This window comes from Bos taurus, chromosome 5 (genome assembly GCF_002263795.3).
Source record: "Bos taurus isolate L1 Dominette 01449 registration number 42190680 breed Hereford chromosome 5, ARS-UCD2.0, whole genome shotgun sequence".
In the NCBI taxonomy this organism is placed as follows: domain Eukaryota; kingdom Metazoa; phylum Chordata; class Mammalia; order Artiodactyla; family Bovidae; genus Bos; species Bos taurus.
Genome location: NC_037332.1, coordinates 6,433,383 through 6,458,044, shown reverse-complemented (window position 1 = coordinate 6,458,044; position 24,662 = coordinate 6,433,383). Strand labels below are relative to the sequence as shown.

The window sequence follows — 24,662 nt, the reverse complement described above, 5'->3', positions numbered from 1 at the left end:
ACCCTCTTTAGCATTCTAACCAAAGACCATGAAGTATGAGATTTTTTTCCCACTGCATCTATTGGCAGTCAGCACTGTTCTCAGCCCTGTCTGAGTGCAGACACTGTTCTGTCTACTCCTTTTGAGGGCTCTTTCCTTGGCCTTGGGGAGTTTCCGCCCATGCATGAGTACTCCACTGAATACAGTCAGCCCTTTGACTCTCTGTAGGTTCCATATCTGTAGAGTCAACCAATGATGGATCGAAAGTATTTTTTTAAAAATACAGAAAGTTCCAGAAATCAGAACTCAAAATTTGCTGCACACTGGCAGCTACTGAGATAGCATTTACATTGTATTAGGTACTACAGTAGTCTAGAGATGATTTAGTATATAGTGCCTACAAAAGTTTACTCAGTATCTACACAGGATTAAATCTATGCCATTTTATGTAGGAGTCTTGAGCATCTTAGGTGAGATGCTCAACTATCCATGTGGGGACTGGAAACCGATCTCCTGTGACTGCTGAAGGGCAGCTCTACCAAGGAGGACCCTCTGAGACCTCCAGCATTCCTTCTGCTTGGCTGTGCTCTTCAGTACCCTGCCCCACCAGTGCTAGCTGCCTTGACTTTCCAGGTCCCCCAGCTGCATCCCCAGACCTGCAGGCTCTGCCTAGAGCTCCTTCTCTGCCCCTTAGCCTGGAAGTGTTGCCCAGGCAATAAGCTGGGCTAATCAGAGCCTCTTTTCAGGCCCTGTCTCTAATGGATCACCATCCTTCGTGGCCTAGTGTCCAGCATCTTGAGAACCATTGTTTTATATACTTAGTTCAGTATTTTATTTCTTTCAGGAAGGAGGGTAAATAATACTGTCTTGACCCACTTTCTTCTAGTTGATTCTATAACTTCTGATTTTCTAAAGAGAGAATTTGTTGGGGTTTTATTACAAGAAAAAGAAAACCGTAGGTGGTTTTCTTTTTCAATATTTGCGTATTTTAGAAAAATGGAAGTCTAGCTGGGCCTTTCAGTTTATTAAATCCGTCTTACAATTAAAATGTGCATCCCTTGAACTTAAAAAAGATAGCACAGATGAGCAGGGTAGGCATGACTATCTGAACAATGGTAAGTATTTCTTTATAGAACATAGACCTGGTTCTATATAGAGATTTCTGTCCTGATTTCACAGAGGCTTATTTAAGCATAAAATTGGCCTCAAGGCCCAGTCTTCTAATACCCTCACTGTTCTGCAGCATTTCAACCATGAGGTGTCTGCTGACCTTATGCCTTTGGTCACTTAGTAACTGAGCTTCCTGCTGCATAGGAAAGAAATAATAAAGCATAATAATAGGAAATAGAGATTCTTATACTCATTGCCCTGGGACTGTGGCATAAGAGGCCAATCTCAATTAATGTTAAAATCTCTAAATATTCATGTTGGGCTGAGTACGATTGGGTTTTCCTTCGATATCTCTGCCCAAAGAAAGCATCTGAAATGTCAGGTGCATTCTAATTTGGGTTACAGAACATCCTGCTCTACTTTTATTGCAGTTTAGATAATTTTAGAATATATATGGATTCAGTCTTTAAAGTCACTAACTTATTTAAAAGATTAGTACACTGAAAGAAATTGGGGTTTGAGACAGGGTTCATGAAATTCCTTTGTTTTCATTTTTAATTTATAGGTAGCTCCATTTTGAGAGGTTCTCAAAGCCATATCTTAAAAAGGCTGAAATTACCCTGAATTATAGCTGTATAACAACACTACCAGTTGTCTTATTTATTTAGATGATGATCTCGTGGATGTTTCTACACCTGTCCTACCAGAATTGAAAAAAGAAATATATGGCCACGTTCAGTTCTGTGCAAAACAGAAGCTTGCTCGACACAGCTCTTTTAACTCAGAGCAGGCTTCCGAGAGGACACAGAGGAAAGTGAACTCAGAACCCAGCAGCCCTTACAGACAAAAACAAGGTATCTGCCTTTACTTACCCACAGCGTCTATCAGTCACCATGTAATGGTAGCCCTGCCCGTGCAGTGACGTTTTAGTGAGCTGACTGTAGGCTCTGCATGAGATGGTGAGTTCACAGGGTATACACATGGCCCTCAGCCTGAAATTGATTCTCGTTGGCCTTGAAGATTGAAGATTACTTGGTTTGCCATGGTTGACCTGTTTGATGCATCTCAGCAATTCACCAGATTTATAAAGCAATACTAGCTTTGTTTTGTTTTCTTACTAATTTTTAATGAGACCTACATTCACCACTTAGAGCTAGCTTCTGGACATGTCTCTCTCTGAATCAAAACCAGGATGGATTTGAGATAGTCTTATAATCCTTGAGCTGTGAATAATGAACCCTGCTGTATATAACTGCTGTTATAAGTCCCTTGCTGTATTTGGTAGAACTTTGTTTTCCTTTTTCGGATTAGGAGTCTACTCCTTGGAAATTGGAAGTCTGGCAGCTGTCTCCAGACAGAAAATGGAAGACAACTCAGAGTAAGTAGTTTCTGTCCTAGTTTTAACTGTGACTGAATTCAAATGCCACCCATCGAAAGGTAAAGTGTAGCAGTCCTGCTCAAAAATCAGCCATTTGTTTATTAAGGATTTTGTAAGTTTCCCCCTTGTGCCCAACACTGTGCAGGATTTGGCATCTGGGACCCAAAATTGAAAATTTTTATGAAAAATGTATCCCCTAGGCTATGAAAGCTTACAAGGAAAAATAAAAAGACAAGTCACTACTAATGTGACAGAGAAATGACATATCATAGTCCCATGAATCACTTTGTCATTATCCTAACTAATGTCATTTATGAACTACCGGGTACTATTCTTAAAGTTTTATGTATATTATCTTATGTAATTACAACAACAACCTTTTGATGTTGGTGCTATTATCCTAATTTACAGGGAGGCAGCTGACATCCTGAGAGATTAAGTAACTCGCCCAAAGTCACAGAGTTAATAAGTGAAAGAACCTACACTATCTGAATCAGATTTGGGGTTTGATTTTGAAGGAAATCACATATTATCAGAGGAAACAGAGGAAATGCTGAAGAGAGAACAGAAAAGATTTATAATGACAGACAAGGGAGGAAAAAAAACTGTTGAGCCAGAGTCAGGGAGTGGATGGGAAGTAAGCCATAGTGATTTGTCCAAATAAGATACAAGAAGAGCTTGGGGTATTGGAGGTGAGTAGGTCAAGTTGGCAGAATGCTCTGAAAGCCAAGGCGTAGAGTTTAGATTTATCAAATGGACAGTAAAGGGTTCCTGTAGATTCACTGGAGACCATTCAGGCTGCTTTGAGCAGGTAGGGTTGGAATTAGAGAAGGACTGCAGATTAGGACATCGCAGAATAGAGCATTCCCAGTCTTTCTGCTCTGCTGTGGTGCCAGTCCAAGCCGTGTCAGCTGGCGATGGAAAGAAATGCAAATCAGTATAAGACAGTGAGTCAGCACAACTTAATTTGAACGTGTGCTGTGCTGTGCTTAGTCACTCAGTCATATCTGACTCTTTGTGACCCCATGGACTGCAGCCCGTCAGACTCCTCTGTCCATGGGGATTCTCCAGGCAAGAATACTGGAGTGGGTTGCCATGCCCTCCTCCAGGAGATCTTCCCAACCCAGGGATCGAACCCATGTCTCCTGAACTGCAGATTCCTTACCATCTGAGCCACCAGGGAAGCCCAAGAACACTTGAGTGGGTAGGCTGTCCCTTCTCCAGGAGAGCTTGCCAACCCAGGAATCGAATGGCATGTCCTGCATTGCAGGCAGATTCTTTAGCAGCTGAGCTCACCAGGAAGCCCAATGTGAATGTGTGCTGTTTGAAAATTCTGTAGTAATACAGAGTGGAATGGGACGAGAATGACAGAGAATAATTCTGTAAATACATTTACTTCCCCGCTCGCTGATTACTTCATTTATCTCACAGTGAACGTGAGGTAAACAAGATGTGCCCTTTAAATCAGCATCTGGCCTCGTCTCTGTTATCTGCCCGGCATCTCTCAGGGACTCCATGTGCAGACCCCACTGGGTGGCCTTCCGTAATTGGATGAGCCTCTGGGCTCAAGTGTTCCTCCCTCATGGTCGGAGAGGGGGCTAAGAGTAGCTCCTGTTAAAGAATGATGATGTAAAATTGTTACCATATTCTGCTGGTCATTATAGCATCTGTGTGCCTGGGAAGGGGTACTTGCTGGCCAGCCAATGACTACTGGCTGTGGGAGAGGTGGAGGGGAGCCTCTGAAAGCCCCTATCCTGTTGCAAAGCATCCATCCAGGTATAATACGTGGTTGTCTGCTTCTGGGGTTAGCTCATGATCTCAGGGAGCCCACTTTAATAGTGGGCGTGGGGGACTTCCCTGGTGGTCTAGTGGTTGAGAGTCTGCCTTGCATTGCAGAGTACGAGGGTTCAATCCCTACTCGGGGAAGTAAGATCCTACTAAGATCTTACATGTCGGGGAGCAACTAAACCTGCAAACCACAGCCTGGAGAGACCACAACTAAGATCCAATGCAGCCAAATTAATAAAAAAAATTTTTTAAGTAGCAGGAGTGAGCAGTGTTCCCTCAGTCCTGCTTTGGCTCATCTCTCTAGGAAAGCAGAGCTGGAGGTCAGTAGACTGTGGTGACTGCATGGCCCCACTCTGTTCCTTTTGTTACAGGACGGTAGCTTTTGCCAGTCAGAACATGATGCCTCTGCCGAGCAGCCTGGACCCTGCAGCTCCTCTCCCCAGCCCATCCGTTGACTCAGAATACCGTGTTAGCCCCTTGTGCCACCAAGCCCTCTCTGCGGCCCAAACAGACTTGAAGGCCTTGCCTGCCCAGAACGGTCTGAACGGCCAAGGAGGCGTTTCCCTGGCCTCCATGGCGCTGGATGTGGAGCACCAGCCGCAGCCCTTGGCGGCTGCCCAGCCCCTGCTATACGTGCCTCCCGCCCCTCTGTTCATGCTGTGCGGGGGCCTGCAGGAGGGACTGTCTCCAGGGTCGGGCTCAGGATCAGGGAGCGTCGGCGGAGGCTCCGAGGTCACCGCAGCAGAGCAGCCCCCCATGCCCTCAGGTCAGAAGCGCCTGAGCAAGGAGAGGAGGCTGCAGGAGGAGGAGGAGGAGCCAGCCACCAAGAGACAGTGCAGGGACCACGAGGACGGTCCCCTCTCCCTTGTCATGCCCAAGGTGAGTGGGCAGCGCGTGTGCCGACTGACGGCCTGTTGACCCGGTTTCTTCCTAACTGAGATGCGCAAATAGACACAAGCTACTGAGTCTGCAATAGGAGGTGGTGCCTGTATCAGTTTTATAATTAAGCCCAGGCCTGCCTCTTCCAAGTAACCTTTCCATAAAGTTCAGTTCAGTTGCTCGGTCGTGTCTGACTCTTTGTGACCCCATGGACTGCAGCACCCCAGGCTTCCCTGACCATCACCAACTCCCAGAGCTTGTTCATATCCATTGAGTTGGTGATGCTATCCAACCGTCTCATCCTCTGTTGTCCCCTTCTCCCGCCTTCGATCTTTCCCAGCATCAGGGTCTTTTCAAATGAGTCAGTTCTTCGCATCAGGTGGCCAAGGTATTGGAGTTTCAGCTTCAGCATCAGTCTTTCCAATGAATATTCAGGGCTGATCTCCTTTAGGATGGACTGGTTTGATCTCCCTGCAGTCCAAGGGACTCTCAAGAGTCTTCTCCAACACCACAGTTCAAAAGCATCAATTCTTCAGTGCTCAGCTTTCTTTATAGTCCAACTCTCACATCCATACATGACTACTGGAAAAACCTCTGTCAGCAAAGTAATGTCTCTGCTTTTTAATATGCTATCTAGGTTGGTCCAGAGAAGGCAATGGCATCCCACTCCAGTACTCTTGCCTGGAAAATCCATGGACGGAGGAGCCTGATAGGCTGTAGTCCATGGGGTCGCTAAGAGTCGGACACGACTGAGCGACTTCCCTTTCACTTTCCACTTTCATGCATTGGAGAAGGAAATGGCAACCCACTCCAGTGTTCTTGCCTGGAGAATCTCAGGGACGGAGGAGCCTGGTGGGCTGCCATCTATGGGGTTGCACAGGGTCGGACACGACTGACGTGACTTAGCAGCATCCAGGTTGGTCATAGCTTTTCATCCAAAGAGCAAGCATCTTTTAATTTCATGACTGCAGTCATCACCTGCATGATTTTGGAGCCCCCAGAAATAGTCTCCCGCATTGCAGTTAGATTCTTTACCAGCTGAGCCACAAGGGATATCCAAGAATACTGGAGTGGGTAGCCTATCCTTTCTCCAGCGGATCTTCCCAACCCAGAAATCAAACCAGAGTCTCCTGCATTGTGGGCGGATTCTTTACCAACTGAGCTATCAGGGAAGCCCTGGCCATAAAGTAGTCCTGTAATAAAAGTAATTTTTAGAAAAATCACACTTAGCATAAAATGCTAAAAAGTATTAAATAAAAACAAAAAAGAGGCATTCACTGTTAACACGTTTGTATATCCTTTCCCAGTCTGTTTTGCCTTATTTTTTTTAACATGTCAATGAAATAATCTCTACTCCAGGGTGCCCCTGAGGTCCAGGTCAGGAACGGGGTGCCACTGGCTCTGTGTCTGCATCAGTGCGCATGCCACTGCTCAGAGAGCCCATCTTTCTAGAATAAAAGAACAAAACTCTGAGCTGTCTGCATCCCCTGCTTAGTGGCCTTTTGGAGGCTAATGCGATATGACCAGTAAAACTCTCAGAGAGCAGAAGCACTGTCATCGCAGCCATTTGTAGGAAGTCAGCGAAGCACACTTCATGGACATCAGTCCCTTATTTAAGACCCTTCCTCCTCTATGCATTCCTCTTGCCAGAATGAATTTTCCTAGTTTTGTGTATAGCCTGTGGCTGCAGAACAGCAGGGAAAGACTGACTGGTATGTGTATATATGTGTTTCTCAGATAAACAGGATGGCTTTGGGTCAGCCCTGCAATTCTTACCCAGCCCCTAAAGCCTACTGCATCAACACCCTTTGTGTATCCCAACTCAGTAATTTATTTCACCTTCTAAACACCGTGCTCCCTTACTCATCATTAAAATCTCCCATCATTTCTATGCTTCAGAAATCTTAAGCCTACAGAAGCCCATGTCATGACATTGACCTTCAGACCATTCCTCTAATTACACCAGAAATGACAGACATACACAAATCACGGGGCACACAGTGGTGCCTGACCTTTTCATTTTATGGGTTAGCTATTTGGAGAAAACTGTTGTTATGATTCACTGCTGGGAATTTGATTTGCTTTTCTATTCCTGGTTGGGTTGTGCTTAGAAACCTTCAGACTCTGCAGACATCGCCTCTCCCAAGACCTCAGAAAACAGGGCATCTGCACCCCATGAAGACACTCACATGAACGGGCAACTTTCTGCTGCAAAAGCAGTTTCGGGAAAGGCTACCACGAACGGCTTCGTCTCTTCCGAGTGGGGAAACCCTTGTAGTAATACAGAGATAGAAAAGCCTTCGGAGGAAAACGAAAGCACCAAAGGGCCGTCTCCACTGCAGTATCTCTATGTGCAGCCTCCAGCAGGTAAGAGGTGTCACGCCTTCCAGTCCTTTGGGTGCTCGGATTATACATTGCACGTTTGCATTTTTCTTTACATCATGTGACCACACTGATGTCTTGAGGAGCAGTCTCTGAGTTATTTCACTCCAGCCCCTGGCTTTCTCCATCAATGAAATGAAGATGGAGCCTGCTTGCACTTTCACCAGCCTCTCAGATAATAAGAAAGTAATTAGGGCAGGTAATTTATTTTTAATGCATTCAACTTTCCTTGGTAAAAAAAAAAAAAAAAAAAAGCACAAATATTCAAATGACATTTCTGTTTTTATCATTCAGCTGAGTCTGGCATCGGTTCAGTTTCGCAGTATGAACCCCTTGGCCACCACGTGTGGCTCACGTGCCGGCCACTTACATATCCCGAAGTGCTGGCGTGCCCTTGTGGTCGAGTGCCAGGACTGCAGTGAGGGGGCTGGACATTAAGACCACTTCTGACCTGTGCGAACTTAAGTATCTAGCCCTCCTGAATTGGTAAAACAGCAATAATAAGAGCACCTGCTTCTTGGGGGTGCTATGAAAACAAGATTAAATTTAATAAGCTAATACATCTGGAGCACTTAGAATAATAGTGCCTGACACTTAGAAGACTCAGTAAATACTCTCTTTTGAAATAAAGCTGAAATATAACAGTTACCTAATTTTTTAAATATGCACTGTGTACATGAAGCTGCTCTTGATACAAAGAGACTTAAAGTTTTTCTTCAGTTTCTTGTTCCTGTCACAGGTTAGGTGGGTATCCATTATTATTCATGATCTAGAACACATTCTTTATTCCTTTAGCCAATATTTTGTGAGAGCTTCACGTAAGCATGATAGTGTTACTGATACCTTAATAAACAAAAAACAGACCTAGCTTCTTCAGAATGAAAATGTCAGTCCAGCAGCTTTTTCTGGGCCATGGGTCCTTGGACACTATGCAGAAGCCTGTGGACTCCTCCTTAGGTTGTTTACAAATGCAGAAAATTAAATACATAGGATTACAAAGGAGGCAAATTACGTCGAAATCCAGCTAGGAGAATCATTTTAAATTATAGTAATAAGATCTGCCAAGCCTCTCATAACTTGTGGGGAGCTTTAGACTCAAGAAACCCACCATCAAGGTAAGATTATATGAATTCACCTGTGCTTTTTACTAGTGACAGTGTCAAGGTACTGTTCATTTGGCTGTGATTTGTTGCCTGTGATCTTAATTGAGGGAAATATAAATTTCAGTTAGAAGTTGATCAAAAGAAAGATATTATTTTCCTCATCCAAGTTCACTTTTCTCCTCAGTTTGGGTTCAGTGGAGCTCATGCTAACAAAACTCTCCTGGGAGACGTGAGCATCCACCAAATTTTCACACGAGTAAAGGTGGCAAGGAAGTGAGGGGGTGCTGGAAGAGCACAGAGTGGGTGGCCTGGTCTGGAGGTGGATAATTAATTTACTGTGGGCTCCCATTTTAAAAGGCCCTGAACGTGGGTGCTTGGATGGCATCTTCGCTTTGCACTGACTTCCACCTTGCTCTGCTTGTGTTGCAGGATTAAATGGTCTCAGTGTGCTCCTACCTAGCAGTCAGAGCCCTCATGCTGTGGGACTGCCTGTGGGCCCGCTGCCCTCACTCAGCATTCAGTACATGGTCTTGCCCTCGCCAGCTCTCAGTGGTTTTCCTGTTCTCTGCTCCCCCACAATGCCCGGGCCAGTGTCCTCTGCTCCCAGCCCTCTCCCAAACGTGGGACCTGTGAATTTTGGCTTGCCTGGCCTCGGATCAACAGCTCATCTTCTCATCGGCCCTGCCGCCATGGTTAATCCAAAGTCGTCCACACTCCCCTCCACAGACCCTCAGCTTCAGGGTCCATGCTCACTTCACCTGAGTCCGGTGATGTCAAGGTCCCATGGCAGCGTCCAGCCTGGATCCCCTGCTTATGGAAGTCTCCCAGCCGCCACGGTAAAACTACAACAGGTGAGTCCTAAGGGTTCCCGTTGGCCTGGCACGTGGACAGCGCATCGAGCCGTGATGGGGTTTGCCTGCATCGAATCAGGCTTCCCAGGAGGTGCTAGTAGGTAAGAAGCCACCTGTCAGTACAGGAGATGTGAGAGGCACAGGTTCAGTCCCTGGGTGGGGAAGATCCCCTGGAGGAAGAAATGGCAACCTGCTCCAGTATTCTTGCCTGGGAAATTCCATGGACGGAGGAGCCTGCCAGGCTACAGTCCACGTGGTCGCAAAGAGTCAGACACGACTGAAGCCACTTAGCACAAACACAATCAGACTTCAGTCAAACCACTTTCCAACGGGGATCCAACACCAGATTCTAGCTAGTGTCCACTCTAGACCCGGAGGCATCTGCTCATTTCATTAAGTAGTGAGACTCAAGAGATCCTGTGCTTTGAAAGCAAAAATAGTTTTAGAATCAGGAGGGACTTCATCGTTCAGGGGGATTTTTGATGCATGCTGACTATACAGATGATTTTTCCAAGCTTATTTTTCATTTCATTAGGTCAATCAAGGAGACCATCCTGAATTTTAGTTGTGCAGCTAAAGAAATAGTCAAGGGAAATGAAAGTCTTAATACTAGCTCAAAGATTGTTAGCATCTATCATTTCTTAAAATGCATTGTTTAGGAGGCAGTGGATATATTAATACATATGGGAAAGACTAGAGCTCTCTTCAAGAAAATCAGAGATACCAAAGGAATATTTCATGCAAAGATGGGCTCGATAAAGGACAGAAATGGTATGGACCTAACAGAAACAGAAGATGTTAAGAAGAGATGGCAAGAATACACAGAAGAACTGTACAAAAAAGATCTTTATGACCCAGATAATCACAATGGTGTGATCACTGACCTAGAGCCAGACATCCTGGAATGTGAAGTCAAGTGGGCCTTAGGAAGCATCACTACGAACAAAGCTAGTGGAGGTGATGGGATTCCAGTTGAGCTATTTCAAATCCTAAAGGATGATGCTGTGAAAGTGCTGCACTCAACATGCCAGCACATTTGGAAAACTCAGCAGTGGCCACAGGACTGGAAAAGGTCAGTTTTCATTCCAATCCCAAAGAAAGGCAATGCCAAAGAATGCTCAAACTACCGCACAATTGCACTCATCTCACACGCTAGTAAAGCAATGCTCAAAATTCTCCAAGCCAGGCTTCAGCAATATGTGAACCGTGAACTTCCTGATGTTCAAGCTGGTTTTAGAAAAGGCAGAGGAACCAGAGATCAAATTGCCAACATCCACTGGATCATGGAAAAAGCAAGAGAGTTCCAGAAAAACATCTATTTCTGCTTTATTGACTATGCCAAAGCCTTTGACTGTGTGGATCACAATAAACTGTGGGAAATTCTGAAAGAGATGGGAATACCAGACCACCTGATCTGCCTGCCTCTTGAGAAATTTGTATGCAGGTCAGGAAGCAACAGTTAGAACTGGACATGGAACAAGAGACTGGTTCCAAATAGGAAAAGGAGCACGTCAAGGCTGTATATTGTCACCCTGTTTATTTAACTTATATGCAGAGTACATCATGAGAAACGCTGGACTGGAAGAAACACAAGCTGGAATCAAGATTGCCCGGAGAAATATCAATCACCTCAGATATGCAGATGACACCACCCTTATAGCAGAAAGTGAAGAGGAACTCAAAAGCCTCTTGATGAAGGTGAAAGTGGAGAGTGAAAAAGTTGGCTTAAAGCTCAACATTCAGGAAACGAAGATCATGGCATCCGATCCCATCATTTCATGGGGAATAGATGGGGAAACAGTGGAAACAGTGTCAGACTTTATTTTTCTGGGCTCCAAAATCACTGCAGATGGTGACTGCAGCCATGAAATTAAAAGACGCTTACTCCTTGGAAGGAAAGTTATGACCAACCTAGATACCATATTCAAAAGCAGAGACATTACTTTGCCAACAAAGGTTCATCTAGTCAAGGCTATGGTTTTGCCTGTGGTCATGTATGGATGTGAAAGTTGGACTGTGAAGAAGGCTGAGCACCGAAGAATTGATGCTTTTGAACTGTGGTGTTGGAGAAGACTCTTGAGAGTCCCTTGGACTGCAAGGAGATCCAACCAGTCCATTCTGAAGGAGATCAGCCCTGGGATTTCTTTGGAACGAATGATGCTAAAGCTGAAACTCTAGTACTTTGGCCACCTCATGCAAAGAGTTGACTCATTGGAAAAGACTCTGATGCTGGGAGGGATTGGGGGCAAGAGGAGAAGGGGACGACAGAGGATGAGATGGCTGGATGGCATCACTGACTCGAAGGACGTGAGTCTGAGTGAACTCCGGGAGTTGGTGATGGACAGGGAGGCCTGGCGTGTTGTGATTCATGGGGTCGCAAAGAGTCGGACATGACTGAGCGACTGATCTGATCTGATCTGATTGTTACCATGATGTGTGTGTGGGAGTATGTGTGTGTATATACACACACACACACACCCCCACACACCCACATACTCACAAAATATACACAGATGTACATATGTAAATGTCTGTAATCAGTATAAATTAATCAGTACTTTATTCACTCCCCCAACTCTATCCGTAGTTCAGTCAATAAGCATTTGTTGAATTACTATTATGCATTAGGCATTGTTCAGAATAATTACCTTCTCTCCCAGAGAAAGGGTTATGCTATGGCTACAACTATTTTTAGACAATTAATCCGAATCTCAAAAGTTTGCTAGACATTGAAGTAAACGTGTTTTTAAACAAGGTGATTATAACATACCATATGCATTTTGATGATCGGTTATGTGTTAGGCACTGACCTAGGCAGTAAAGATACTGGTAAACAAGATAATGGTTCCTGCCCTTTTCGGGCATGTTAAAGGGGTAAATGTTTAACATGAGAAGATAAATATTAGCAAGTAAACAAAAAGAGCAAAGACATATACATGTACTACTCGCCAGGGATGGTCTGCCGCTGCTGCTGCTAAGTCACTTCAGTCGTGTCTGACTCTGTGCGACCCCATAGACAGCAGCCCACCAGGCTCCCCCATCCCGGGGATTCTCCAGCCAAGAACACTGGAGTGGGTTGCCATTTCCTTCTCCAATGCACGAAAGTGGAAAGTGAAAGTGAAGTCGCTCAGTCATGCCCGACTCTTAGCAACCCCATGGACTGCAGACCACCAGGCTCCTCCATCCATGGGATTTTCCAGGCAAGAGTACTGGAGTGGGGTGCCATTGCCTTCTCCGAGGGATGGTCTAAAGCACCTTAATAATATTCTCTCAGTTAAGTCTCACAGTCCTGTTAATTCGGTACTTTGGTCATCCCCGTCTTTGGTTGGATGAGAAAACTGAGGGACAGACCAGCTAAGTAATTTGCCCAAGGTCACACAGCTAGTTATGGCAGAGCCCAGACCCTGGCTCCAGCTGCTTGTGACCGCTTCGCTAGGCCACCTTCCTGCACACAAAGTAAATCCGCTAATTTCCAGCTGTGACGAGTGTTGTGAAGGAGACACGTTGGGTGAATGACAGAAAAGCCAAGGGGATGGAGCGCCTGCGCGGGGATCACAGCCACACGGGCCAGGAGGGGCTTCGGTTCAGAGACTCGAGGCAATGTAAGGTCACTTCTGTTTTTATTCACTTTTCTTTTTCCTATTTCAGTCTCCAGTTCCAGTGACCCCCAAGAGCATCCGGTGCACACACCAAGAGACGTTTTTCAAGACGCCTGGCAGCCTCGGGGACCCTGTCCTCAGGAGAAAAGAAAGGAATCAGTCACGAAGCTCCAGCTCAGCACAGAGGAGACTGGAAATCTCCAGCGGGGGCACTGACTAGCCTGATGCTTTGCCAAGCAGAGGTGAGGATCCAGGCGCCTGAATTTCTCTTTGTCGTGTCCTAATGCTGAACCGAAACCAGCATGCAAACCATCTGGTCTTCAGCATGCATGCTTCCTCTCCCCTGCATCCCCTGGTTCTAATGTTAACTGTCCATCCTCGTGAAGCGTCTGTATTCCTGTAAGTCATGTTCCTAATTGTGCATTTTATACCAGTTAGTGTCCAACTCTACGTGGTATCACGGTAGAAGCATCAGCTGACTTCTGTCATTTTCATTTAGGAATCACCTTATTGCTGGAAGGAAATCTGAATAGCCTCCTGGAACCTTGTGGTTTTCCTAAAGGGGAGGGGCGCGTCTAGCACTTAAGTGGGGTGAATGTTCTTGACGTGTATTCACTCACCCCGAGTAGATCTGTGGTGAGAGAAACTTCCTTTCTGCAGTTTAAAAAAGCTACTGCTTCCTTCGGCTTCATCAGGAAGCCAGCTTCAGTTGTGAATCCTATGGTATTATTTATTTTGTTCGTGAAGTGGGATTTAGTGCAAAAAAGTTTACAACGACAGCAAAACACATATTTTTCAGGGTATGACGACTTGAATGTTTGTACTTTTTTCCTAGAATTTGCCCTGCACTTACTTAACAACCTAGTAATAATGTGGATAAATATATATACATGACGGAATGTCAAGACCAAAATAACTGTGAATGACACACCTCGCTATGATGAACTGTGCTAACCCAACCTGGGCGTGAGGATTAAGATGAACTCTAGCAGCCAGATAGGTGCTGCTCGATAACTATGTGAACAGTGAGGTTTTACTGATCATTTGTTAAAAAACAAAAACAAAAAAACCTACCATGTTCAGTTCCCTTCACTACATGCCCTTGTGGTTTTTTATTTAAATGTTAACTGTAGAGTATCAGGTACGGGATGTCTTCTAGCTATTGCTTTTTATCGAATACATCAGGATGGTAGAAAGCAATTCTACAGAAAATTGAGACCTAGTTGGGATGTTTTAGTAGAATTCTGAAGAATGACAATGTAAAGGTTGACATAGGACAATGGGTGATATTTTTTTTTTTTTACTTTTTTTTCTTCATGATGGGACCAGTAAGAGGGAAAATAGACACATTATGTTTAGAATCCCAAAGTATTCAAACCAGAGTGATTTTTTCATAGAAGTTCTGCAAAATGAGAACAGAGAGTGCAAGGGATCGTTGTTCTAGCACAAATGCAATTCTAGAGACTTAATCATCATCTCTTTGTTGAACTGTGTTCCTTGAGGGTTTCATTAAGTAGCTGAACTAGATCTCTGCGTGCCTAGATGTGTTGATATTTACCTCAAGGTCTCTTCAGAACAGATGGCTTCCTCCCCACCCCACAACCCTGCCTCCCTCTCCCCCTTCATTTTCCCCTCCTTTCCTTCCTTCCCTCCTTCTTTTTTCCTTTCTCCTTCTTTAAACTTTTAAAATTTGGAATCTTGGTGTAGAATTTTATTTTTATTTTTGGACCCAAAATGTTATATGAAAGAATAAAAATATTAATTTAAGAGACTCTGGGAGTCTGATAGAGTAGCTTTATCCTTATCGCCCCCACGAGAGCATTGAAAACTTGAGGTAGGTAGCCAGATTAAATAACTTTGCTATTAATTAAAATTTTTATCAACACTAAACTTTTAAAGTTTACAAGATGGTTTTTTCCCCCCCTTTTCACAGACTTCTCTAGAGTTAAACAGATCAAAAGTCCGGTTCTCATCTTCTTCTAGTCTAATTGTATGGTAATGATTACCCTAAAGAAATATGATAGATTTCCTATCGAAACAAAAATATGCCTCTTTCAAGTAGATTGTAAGACACACGGCATATAAATCCACACAGGATACATACATTTTAAATATATCATGTTTCAGACCGTCCACAAAGTATTTTCACTAGAGAGGGCTACATTTAGATGAAAATACAGACTGATTTTCCCCACTGTTCTTGGATACCTGCCACTTTAACTTCTTAATCCTTTTTTAATTCTGTTCTATAAACCTCAGAAGATTTACGGTTCTTGAGGAGTGTTAACAGACAAACCCATAAATGAGATTATGATGCTGTGACCATACTTAGCGATAGAAAAACCAAGAGCAGGTTCCTTTTGTATGCAGTACCCACTTCTTCATGCAGCTCCATGATGTGTAGAAATAATAATGCAGTGATCATTCTCTCAGAATATGAATCTGTTTGTTCCAGAGCAGCTGACGGTAGTGGAGCGGCTGAGCTAGACTTGGATATTAGGGGTGGTGAAGAAGCCATGGTGGCAATCTTGAGTCTATCATTGTATAATTTCGTAAAAGAAAAAAAAAAAAAAAAAAATGACTGTCCGTGATCCTGCTAAGGAAATGCAGCTTTGAGTCAGCACTGAGGGAGGTGTGTGTGCCCTACACTGTCCAGGGTTTGTGAAACCCTTTCATTCTGGTACGAGAGTTGGGGGTATAACTTTTATACTTGAATCTACCTACCAAGTTTACATTTCTCAATTCCTTTTTGTAAGGTGCTATTTCTGTATTTAAATAACTTTTTTTTTCCCAGTGTAAAGCTGCTTTCTGCTTTATTTTATTGCACTGCTAGTTTTGTGTAGCTATTTTATTGCTGCTTACTGCTTTTTTTTTTTTGTATTACGTAGCTCTGCTCTTTCTTCTAATAGCTATATTATCTATATAATTTTTTATTTTAGTTTTTTCTTTTAGCAAAGTATTAAGCTTTATAAAATATCAATAAAAATTAATTCATTTTAACAAGAGGTGTTGGTTGTATTTGTTGGTGAGCTTTCTGTAGATACTGATTTCATGGTAAAACCATTCACTATTACAAAATAGCCAACCAGACCTTCATAAACCCAAGTCAGCTCTTTTTCCTGAGCCCTGCTGGTGGTTCCCAAATGCCAAAACTTAGAGTAGCAGAATCATGTGGAAGCTTGGGCAGGTTGAGGGACTCTGCTGTTGAGGTTTTCATTTCTACCAGAGGTAGAATCACTGTGGGTTTGAAGTTTCCAGATGATGTGAGGCTTAACCAATATAAGAATCACCAGTGAGATCACCTCCCTGGCTTCTCATAATCTCTCTTAGGTTAAATGGTTCTTAGTCTAGCAAATGCTAACCCATTGTTCAAAGCCAGATTCCATGGTTACCCCTAGCTTTTAAATGAACCTCCAAGAGACTTACTGTGACTTTCCTTAGCTTGTATTATCTCCAGAGCCAACTGGAGATTCCATTGCTGTCGGTCTCCTCTGCTAGATTGTCAGGCGCTGAGAAAGACAGCTTAGAAACTCCAACCTCAGACCCAGCCCTTAGGGCTCTGAAAGTGAAGTCGCTTCAGTCGTGTCCGACTCTGTGCGACCCCAAAGACGGCAGCCCACTAGGCTCCCCCGTCCCTGGGATTCTCCAGGCAAGAACAGTGGAGTGGGTTGCCATTTCCTTCTCCAATGCATGAAAGTGAAAAGTGAAAGTGAAGTCGCTCAGTCGTGCCCAACTCTTCGAGACCCCATGGACTGCAGCCTACCAGGCTCCTCCATCCATGGGATTTTCCAGGCAAGAGTACTGGAGTGGGGTGCCATTGCCTTCTCCATAGGGCTCTGAAGAAGCCCCTAAACGGTGAACAGAGGAACCACAGGACCTGCCACAACAGGGCTTGTCCCTTCCAAGCCTTCAGGTAGATTCAGCTTGTGCCTGAGACCTCTTCCTTCCAACAAATCACTTGTGCCAGTCCTTAGCCTTCGTCTTACAGAGGTATCTAAAATAACCCGGACAGATCTGCTTCTGCACACAGTCAGGATTAGGATTTTGCGTGAGTGCTCAATCATGTCCAATACTTTGGGAACCTATGGACCGTAGCCCGCCAGGCTCCTCAGTCCTTATGGGTTGCCATTTCCTATTCCAGGGGATCTTCCCAACCCATGGGTCAAGCCCGTGTCTCCTGTACTGGCAGGCAGATTCTTTACCACTGAGACACCTGGGAAGCCCATTAGGATTTTACTAGCATCTATTTAGTGGCATGTTATGTTATAACAGTACTGCAGGCATCCACCAATATCTTGCATGTGCCCATCCTTGCTGTCTAACAATGTAAAGGGTATATTGAACAAGCAGAACTCATGGGATGATCGTGGAAGCAACTTGATTTTGTCTGCCAGTGTCCCTTTAGGCCTGGTCAATGGGGGTAAGACACATACACTTGTATGAAGGTAAAGTCAGGTGCTGAGGCCTCCCTGTTACTGTAAATAGTAGAAGTTCTATAATTTTAAGTTAAGACATTCTCGGTTCATGATGCAGAATGAGCATTTAAAATTTCCGCTGCCTGGGCTCTCTGTAGCCTGGTCACCAATGACAATCCTTTGTCTCTTCTCTGCTGGATGTCTCTCCTTTTCCAGTGAGCTGGCCTAGATTTCTATGCCCAGGAAGATCAAAGCAGGGGTGGTGCGAGAGGTGATTATCAGTTTAGTCGCTCAGTCATGTCCAACTCTTTGCGGCCCCATGAACTGCAGCACGCCAGGCCTCCCTGTCCATCACCAACTCCTGGAGTCCACCCAAACCCATGTCCATCAAGTCGGTGATGCCATCCAACCATCTCATCCTCTGCCATTCCCTTCTCCTCCTGCCCTCAATCTTTCCCAGCATCAGGGTCTTTTCCAATGAGTCAGCTCTTCGCATCAGGTGGCCAGAGTATTGGAGTTTCAGCTTCAACATCAGTCCCACCAGTGAACACCCAGGTGAAGGTGGCAGGTAAGCAGAGGTGATCAGGCCTCTCATATGGTGGGCCTGGTACGTGTTGGAGCTGTTTTACGTGAACAACTGCTCAGAAGCCTCTGCTTGGGAACACTTGCCAGAAGAAACTATCTTCCTCCAGCTGCTATTCTCTTTCAGTCGCTGGTTTTCCAACATATACTCCACAGAGCCTACTGGGCAGGATTTAGAACAGTCTATCTTCCAGTCTGCCACTAGCCCACATCCAGTGCCTGATTCTTGGCGAGAAGGCTCAACCCAACTCACGTGGCCTCTCCCTCCCCACTGTAGCGTCAAGCCCACACCGATCCCCCAGGCCAGAATCATGAACCAGCACCCTGCTCAACTGCAGGCAAGAGCTGAAGTGAGCAGCACCCTGCCCTTGCCCTTAGTGGCTCCTGGGAGGCAGAGGCCAGGAACCACAGCATAACTCTCCACAAAATCCATTTCTATTTCCACTCAGCACTTTCAAGGCTCTTTCAAGATCTGGTGGGTCCAAGGTCTCATAGTGTGTAACTGGTTTGCAAAACCTCCTTTACTGGATTTACAGAACACAACTCTAACTTGCTGCTGCATCCAAGCTCACCATTTAACATCCTGTTAAAACAGTTATAATCTTCCATTGTCCAAGATTTACATTTTCCTAGCTAAATGTTAGAGAATTTAATATCTCATCTTTAAGAAATTAATTTTTGATCGCTGTTAATTTTTTAGTATTATGATCAGTTTGATGAGTTTGATGTTTTCTGTCCTGAAAACGCTACTCAAATAAAGAAATCATACCTGAAGCTACAATAGTTTTCTTTTAACTCTCTCATATCTAAATCCTTGTTTGTAAATAACACAATGGTAGCATTCAGTTTGATTGGCTCTTTTATATAAGCAGTCAGTCATTCCCCAACTGTGCCCTGAAGAACTCAACTGCTGATAGATATTAGGAGTCAAAAGTGGGTAACTTTGGTAAAACATTAAATATCTAATTTTTTAACTACAGGATTTATTAGAGACCAAAATTTGCAAGAGGAAATATATATGCAAATTGTTTAAACCTGGTTTGATAGCAGGATCATTTTTTTTCCTTAGAGCATTTTACAAGTATTAGGTTCAGTGGAAGTTACTTTGAGAAACAATGAATTAATCTACCAAATAACCCTCTAAAACTTAGTCTTCACTGAATAGAAAAAGGACATTAGTTTCTAAAATCAGAGACTATAGGTGCTTTATATCTGTATTCACAATGCCTGCCACAAATTGTGCACCTAATAAAAATGGGGGAAGAATACTGGGTGATGAGTTAGCACAAAAACAGTTGACCCTTGAATAATACGGGCGTTAAGCACGCTGACCCTGTATGCAGCTGAAAACCTCCATATAACTTAGAGTCTGCTCCTCACAGACTCCATGTTTGAGGTTCTTTCGTATCCTTGTTCTGCATCCACCAATTCAACCAACCCCATATCATGTAGTAATGCTACCTGAAATAGTACCACTGCAGTAGTACTATTGAAAAAAAAATATGTGATAAGTTCAAACCATGTCGTTTAACAGTCAATGATACATAATTTTTGAAAAACCTGTGCTCGCTTCGGCAGCACATATACTAAAATTGGAACGATACAGAGAACATTAGCATGGCCCCTGCGCAAGGATGACACGCAAATTCGTGAAGCATTCCATATTTTAGGTTCGATGCACGGTACTGGATGCTTGGGGCTGGTGCACTGGGACGACCCAGAGGGAGGGTGGGGAGGGAGGAGGGAGGAGGGTTCAGGATGGGGAACTCGGGTATACCTGTGGCGGATTCATTTCGATATTTGGCAAAACTAATACAATATTGTAAAGTTTAAAAATAAAATAAAATTTAAAAAAAATAAAAAAGAAAAAAAAAGAAAAACCTTAGTTGCATGGTTGTATATACACGATCATTATTTCATAAATCACTGTGTTCTACAGCTTGGGTTTTTTCAGTTGAGAAGAATGGCATCTATGATGCCAAAAGCAAGATTGTCACAGTGTAGTCAGTCTTCTGGTATCTACAGTGCCATCAGTGCTTAGAAAACTGACCACTGACAATTTTGCTTTTAACTATTAGTGGCATTCTATGCAACATTTTTTTTACTCTCAGCATCCCTTTCCAGTCCCCTTACAGCCTGGTCCCAACTTGACTCCCAAGCTATGCTAGCTATTGTTCACTGACCTTCAGCATTCAATGAACTCCTGTGTTCTTTATCACAGGGTCTGGGAACTACATTTTCCAGATCCCCAAGCTATCAGGTTCTAGATGTGATTCTGTCGATTAAATACACTCATGCAGGACTGGACTTCCCTGGTAGCTCAGCTGGTAAAGAATCCACCTGCAATGCAGGAGACCTACATTCAGTCTCTGGGTTGGAAAGATCCCTTGGAGGAGGGCATGGCAACCCACTCCAGTATTCTTGCCTGGACAGTCCCATGGACAGAGGAGCCTGGCAGGCTACAGTCCATGGGTTTACAGAGAGTCAGACACGACAGTGACTAAGCACAAGCAGGATTAGGTAGAGAGAAAAGAAGCTGAGGTTGTTCCTCTTCTTACACTAGAGCAGCTCACGAACAGACTGCAGCAGACTGTTTTGTACCACCCATCATTCATTCTACTGTTAAGTCAAAGACTATGTGCCAGCAATAACGTTGGCACTGGTTTCATGCTGTCCCAGCCATCATGAGGAAACAGCATCCCCCAACCCCTGGGTGGCGGCTATGGTGGCATGATCTAGGCACTTCACAACAACCCCAGTCTTCATTTCCTTTGCTTCTAGCAATTTTGTAAGCACTCAATTCCCTCTTTTAAAACCTTCCTACTAGAAATACCTAGAGTATTTTCTAATTTCCACATAAAACACAGCAGTCTTATCTCTGGCACTCCTCCCATCGCCCTCCACCCATCGTTTGTCAATCACGCCACGCTGAGGGCTCATACTCTTCGTATCCTTCTCTGCATCTAGGCCTTTGCGCCAGACACAGTCTCTTCTTAAAATAGCCTCCTCCCAACCTCTTTTCTCTATCAGGCTGTATCCCATGCATCTTGCAACCTGAGTTTTTCCCACCTAGTGCCTAGCACTATGCCCAATGAATATGTGAATAAATCCTTATGTATCCTTCAGTCAACCAAACTGAAGGATACATAACAGGGTACCCTAACTTTTCAAGGTTATTATATCTTAATATGCAAGTTTAACAAGAAAATAGTGAGTGCAATAAACAGCAGCTTCTCACCAGAATCAACATTTGATAGCTCTACCTATCCCACCAAAATCATGCTCATCATTTATTCACTTAATAAGCATTTACTGTGGCTATTGCAAACAGCAATAGTCTTTGGAGGGAGGAGGTGGCATTTTTCCTTCTCCTCCCTCTCCTTATCTCTCTTTAATAATGGTAAAGAATTATAGAAATGTCAAGTTCACAAGTACCCTGAAAGTTTTCACATTCACTCTACTTTACAGAGAGGAAATAGAAGGGGCCTAAGGGACTCAGCCTGGGTTACACGCTACTTAACCACAAAGCTGAATGCAAGGCTCCCAGTCACCCAGTAACCCAGTCCAGCAGCCTTGTTCTTGCCATGCCACTTAGCAAGTGAAGGCAAAATCTTTTCACAAAGTGTTAAAGGAGTCCATACAAACCTATCCAGTTTTCAGGATGCATGAACTTTACAGACCCACCAAACTTGGGTGAGAAGAAAGTTATGACTTTATTCCCCAAGCAGCCCTCTCTTTATACAACAAGCTGAAACTGTGCAAAGCAATCTTAGCATCTGACCTGCGTTTTGAGAAATGTATCTGACATAGACAGGTAGAGAAACAGAGGTGGGAAGAGGGCATTTGAGGTAGCAAAATGGCTGGCAGAAAGGCATGGAGACATACTTACAATTGTTCTGTGACCTTTAAAAATTGTTATCAAAATATTTAAAACTTTCTTACTGTTGACTATAAATATTTAAGGAAATGAAAAAGTAAAACCAATACTGATTCAGTATGTTCTTTAAAACTTTAGAAACATTGAGAGCTAAAGTGTTTTATTTCTTTACAATAAAAACTTATCAAGAATAGTTTGAACAGTGCTTAACTTCTTATCCCATAAATTACAGTGAATACTCGTCATTTTTCTATGTCTTGATGGATTATTATACTCCTTTCTAAGTTTGGATCAGCTTCCAAATTTCATCCTCTGCACTTTCAACTTCATGAAATATCTCTGTGAGGTCATTTAATAAGATGTTTTCGCAGGCATCACTCTCTCTGGAGGCATCTTTATCTTTTTCATCACAATCACTTTCCTCACTTACAGTGATAAATTCACCTTCATTATGCTCTTTTAACTGCGTATCTATAGTCTCTCAAATGGTGGCAGGGCCAGGATCCCACAATCAATTATTTCTTCCTAACTGTACTTATGTTCAGCTCAAATTTCATCTCCACCATTTCTGCGTTCCTTTTTTAATTTGCTTCACTTTCATCTTTGTTGGCCAATTCTTTCTTTCCAGTACTGACTTTATTAAAATGTCATGTGTGTACATCATTGGGAAATATAGACGAAACATGACTACATGTTTTTCTGTCTGCATGAGCAGACTTTGTGCATGAATGCTTGAAAGAAGTGGTGTGATTAGTCATTGGTCATGGTAGGATCTGTTATTTATGTAGTGATTTGTAGACTGAAATTGATAACAGTGAAACTGATACTTTAATGCAATTACTCACACCTAATATATCACATCAGAGTAATTGATATTTGAACCATGTTATCAGGGGACTGGAGTTATATAACTAAACCATGATAACTGCCATGTCTGCATACCAGAACTGTTTGTATTTATATTCTGTGATTTAAATTAATTTCTGTTTTATGGCTTAAAGACTTAAACAAATGACATGATGCCATAAAACTCCTAGAAGGTATCACAGGCAAAACATTCTCTGACATAAATTATACCAGTATTTTTCTTAGGCCAGTCACCCATGGCAATAAAAATAAGAACAAAAATAAACAAATGGGGCTGAATCAAACTTACAAACTTTTGCACAGCAAGGGAAATCATAAACAAAAGGACAACCTACAGAATGGGAGAAAATATTTGCAAACGATGCAAATGACAAAGGCTTAATTTCCAAAATATACAAACAGCTCGTACAACTCAACAAGAAAACCAAACAACCCAACCAAAAAATGCGCAGAAGATCTAAATAGACATTTCTCCAAAGAAGACATACAGATGGCCAACAGCACATGAAAATACACTCAACATCACTAATTATCAGAGAAATGCAAATCTACAATGAAATACCAAAAATACGCCTCAAAACTGCAATGAATACCACCTCACACCAGTCAAAATGGTCCTTATAAAATTCTACAAATAACAAGTGCTGGAGAGGATGTGGAGAAAAGGGACTGTCCTACACCAGTGGGAGGAATGTAAGTCGGTGCAGCCACTATGGAAACCAGTATGGAAGTTCCTCAAAAAACTAAAAGTAGAATTACCATACGATCCAGCAATCGCATTCCTAGGCATACATCTGGGCAAAACTAATTCAAAAAAATACATGAACTCCTATGTTCACAGCAGCAGTATTCACAATATCCAAGACATGGAAATGATCTAAATGTCCATCAACAGATGAATAGATAAAGAAGATGTGGTGCATATATACAATGGAATACTACTCAGCTGTTAAAAAAAAGGGAAATAATGCCATCTGCAGCAACATGGATGCGTCTAGAGACTATCACACTAAGAACGAGAAAGACAAACACCATATGCGATCACTTACATGTGGAATCTAAACTATCAAATGAAACTATCTACAAAACTTACTCACAGAACAGACTTGGGGTTGTTGAGCGGGGAGTCCTAGAGGGATGGCCTGGGAGTTTGGGGTTAGCAGATGCAAACTGTTATACATAAGATGGACAAACAACAAGCCCTACTGTACGGCACACGGAGCTATATTCAAATCTTGTGATAAACCATAATGGAAAATAATATACAAAAGAACACATGTATATACATATATATATATGTGTATATATATATAAACTGAATCACATTCTGCTGTACAGCAGAGATTAACATGACATTGTAAATCAACTATACTCTAACAAAAAATTAATTTCTATTTTAATCTTTCATTCTACCTATGGCAGAAATTAATCTCGGTCAATTCAGAATAATACCGGTCGATTCAGAACACTCTTCCTGACCCCAGCATACATTTCCTGCCACACTCTAGAAGCAGTATTTGTAGTGACATGTATTTAAAAACATAATTTGAACAGGCTTAAACAATAAAGGTCTGGTTTGCTTACATCACTAAAAGCACAGAGGTAGGACCATGAGCCAAGCTCATTTTCCCTTCGGTTCCTTAGGTTCTGCCTTACTCCCTACTCCATATGTTAGTTTAATCCACGGGTGGCAGCAATTACATTTCCACTCAAGACAAATTCAAACCTTAAAAGCTTCTGCACGTCAAAGGAAACTATTAGCAAGGTGAAAAGACAGCCTTCAGAATGGGAGAAAATAATAGCAAATGAAGCAACCAACAAACAACTAATCTCAAAAATATACAAGCAACTC

General features: G+C 43.1%; 1 protein-coding gene and 1 non-coding gene across 4 annotated transcripts in view; both read left to right on the top strand.

Annotated features, from left to right (window-relative positions):
- Positions 1-16,065, top strand: part of E2F7 (E2F transcription factor 7) — a 40,392-nt gene extending 24,327 nt beyond the window's left edge. Inside the window, exons 8-13 of one of the 3 annotated variants that reach the window (XM_059886819.1) lie at positions 1,758-1,943; positions 2,401-2,467; positions 4,627-5,134; positions 7,246-7,501; positions 9,049-9,470; positions 13,119-16,065. In XM_059886819.1, coding sequence (XP_059742802.1) covers positions 1,758-1,943; positions 2,401-2,467; positions 4,627-5,134; positions 7,246-7,501; positions 9,049-9,470; positions 13,119-13,289 — 1,610 coding nt within the window. In that variant the 3' untranslated portion in view covers positions 13,290-16,065. The remainder of the gene's footprint in view (positions 1-1,757; positions 1,944-2,400; positions 2,468-4,626; positions 5,135-7,245; positions 7,502-9,048; positions 9,471-13,118) is intronic. The other 2 variants (XM_010804747.4, XM_010804748.4) reach the window with 2 other exon arrangements.
- A 3,563-nt stretch (positions 16,066-19,628) lies between these two features.
- Positions 19,629-19,735, top strand: LOC112446899 (U6 spliceosomal RNA). Its single transcript, XR_003034977.1, has one exon. It is a non-coding gene; the product is annotated as a U6 spliceosomal RNA (small nuclear RNA).
- Positions 19,736-24,662: the final 4,927 nt, after the last annotated feature.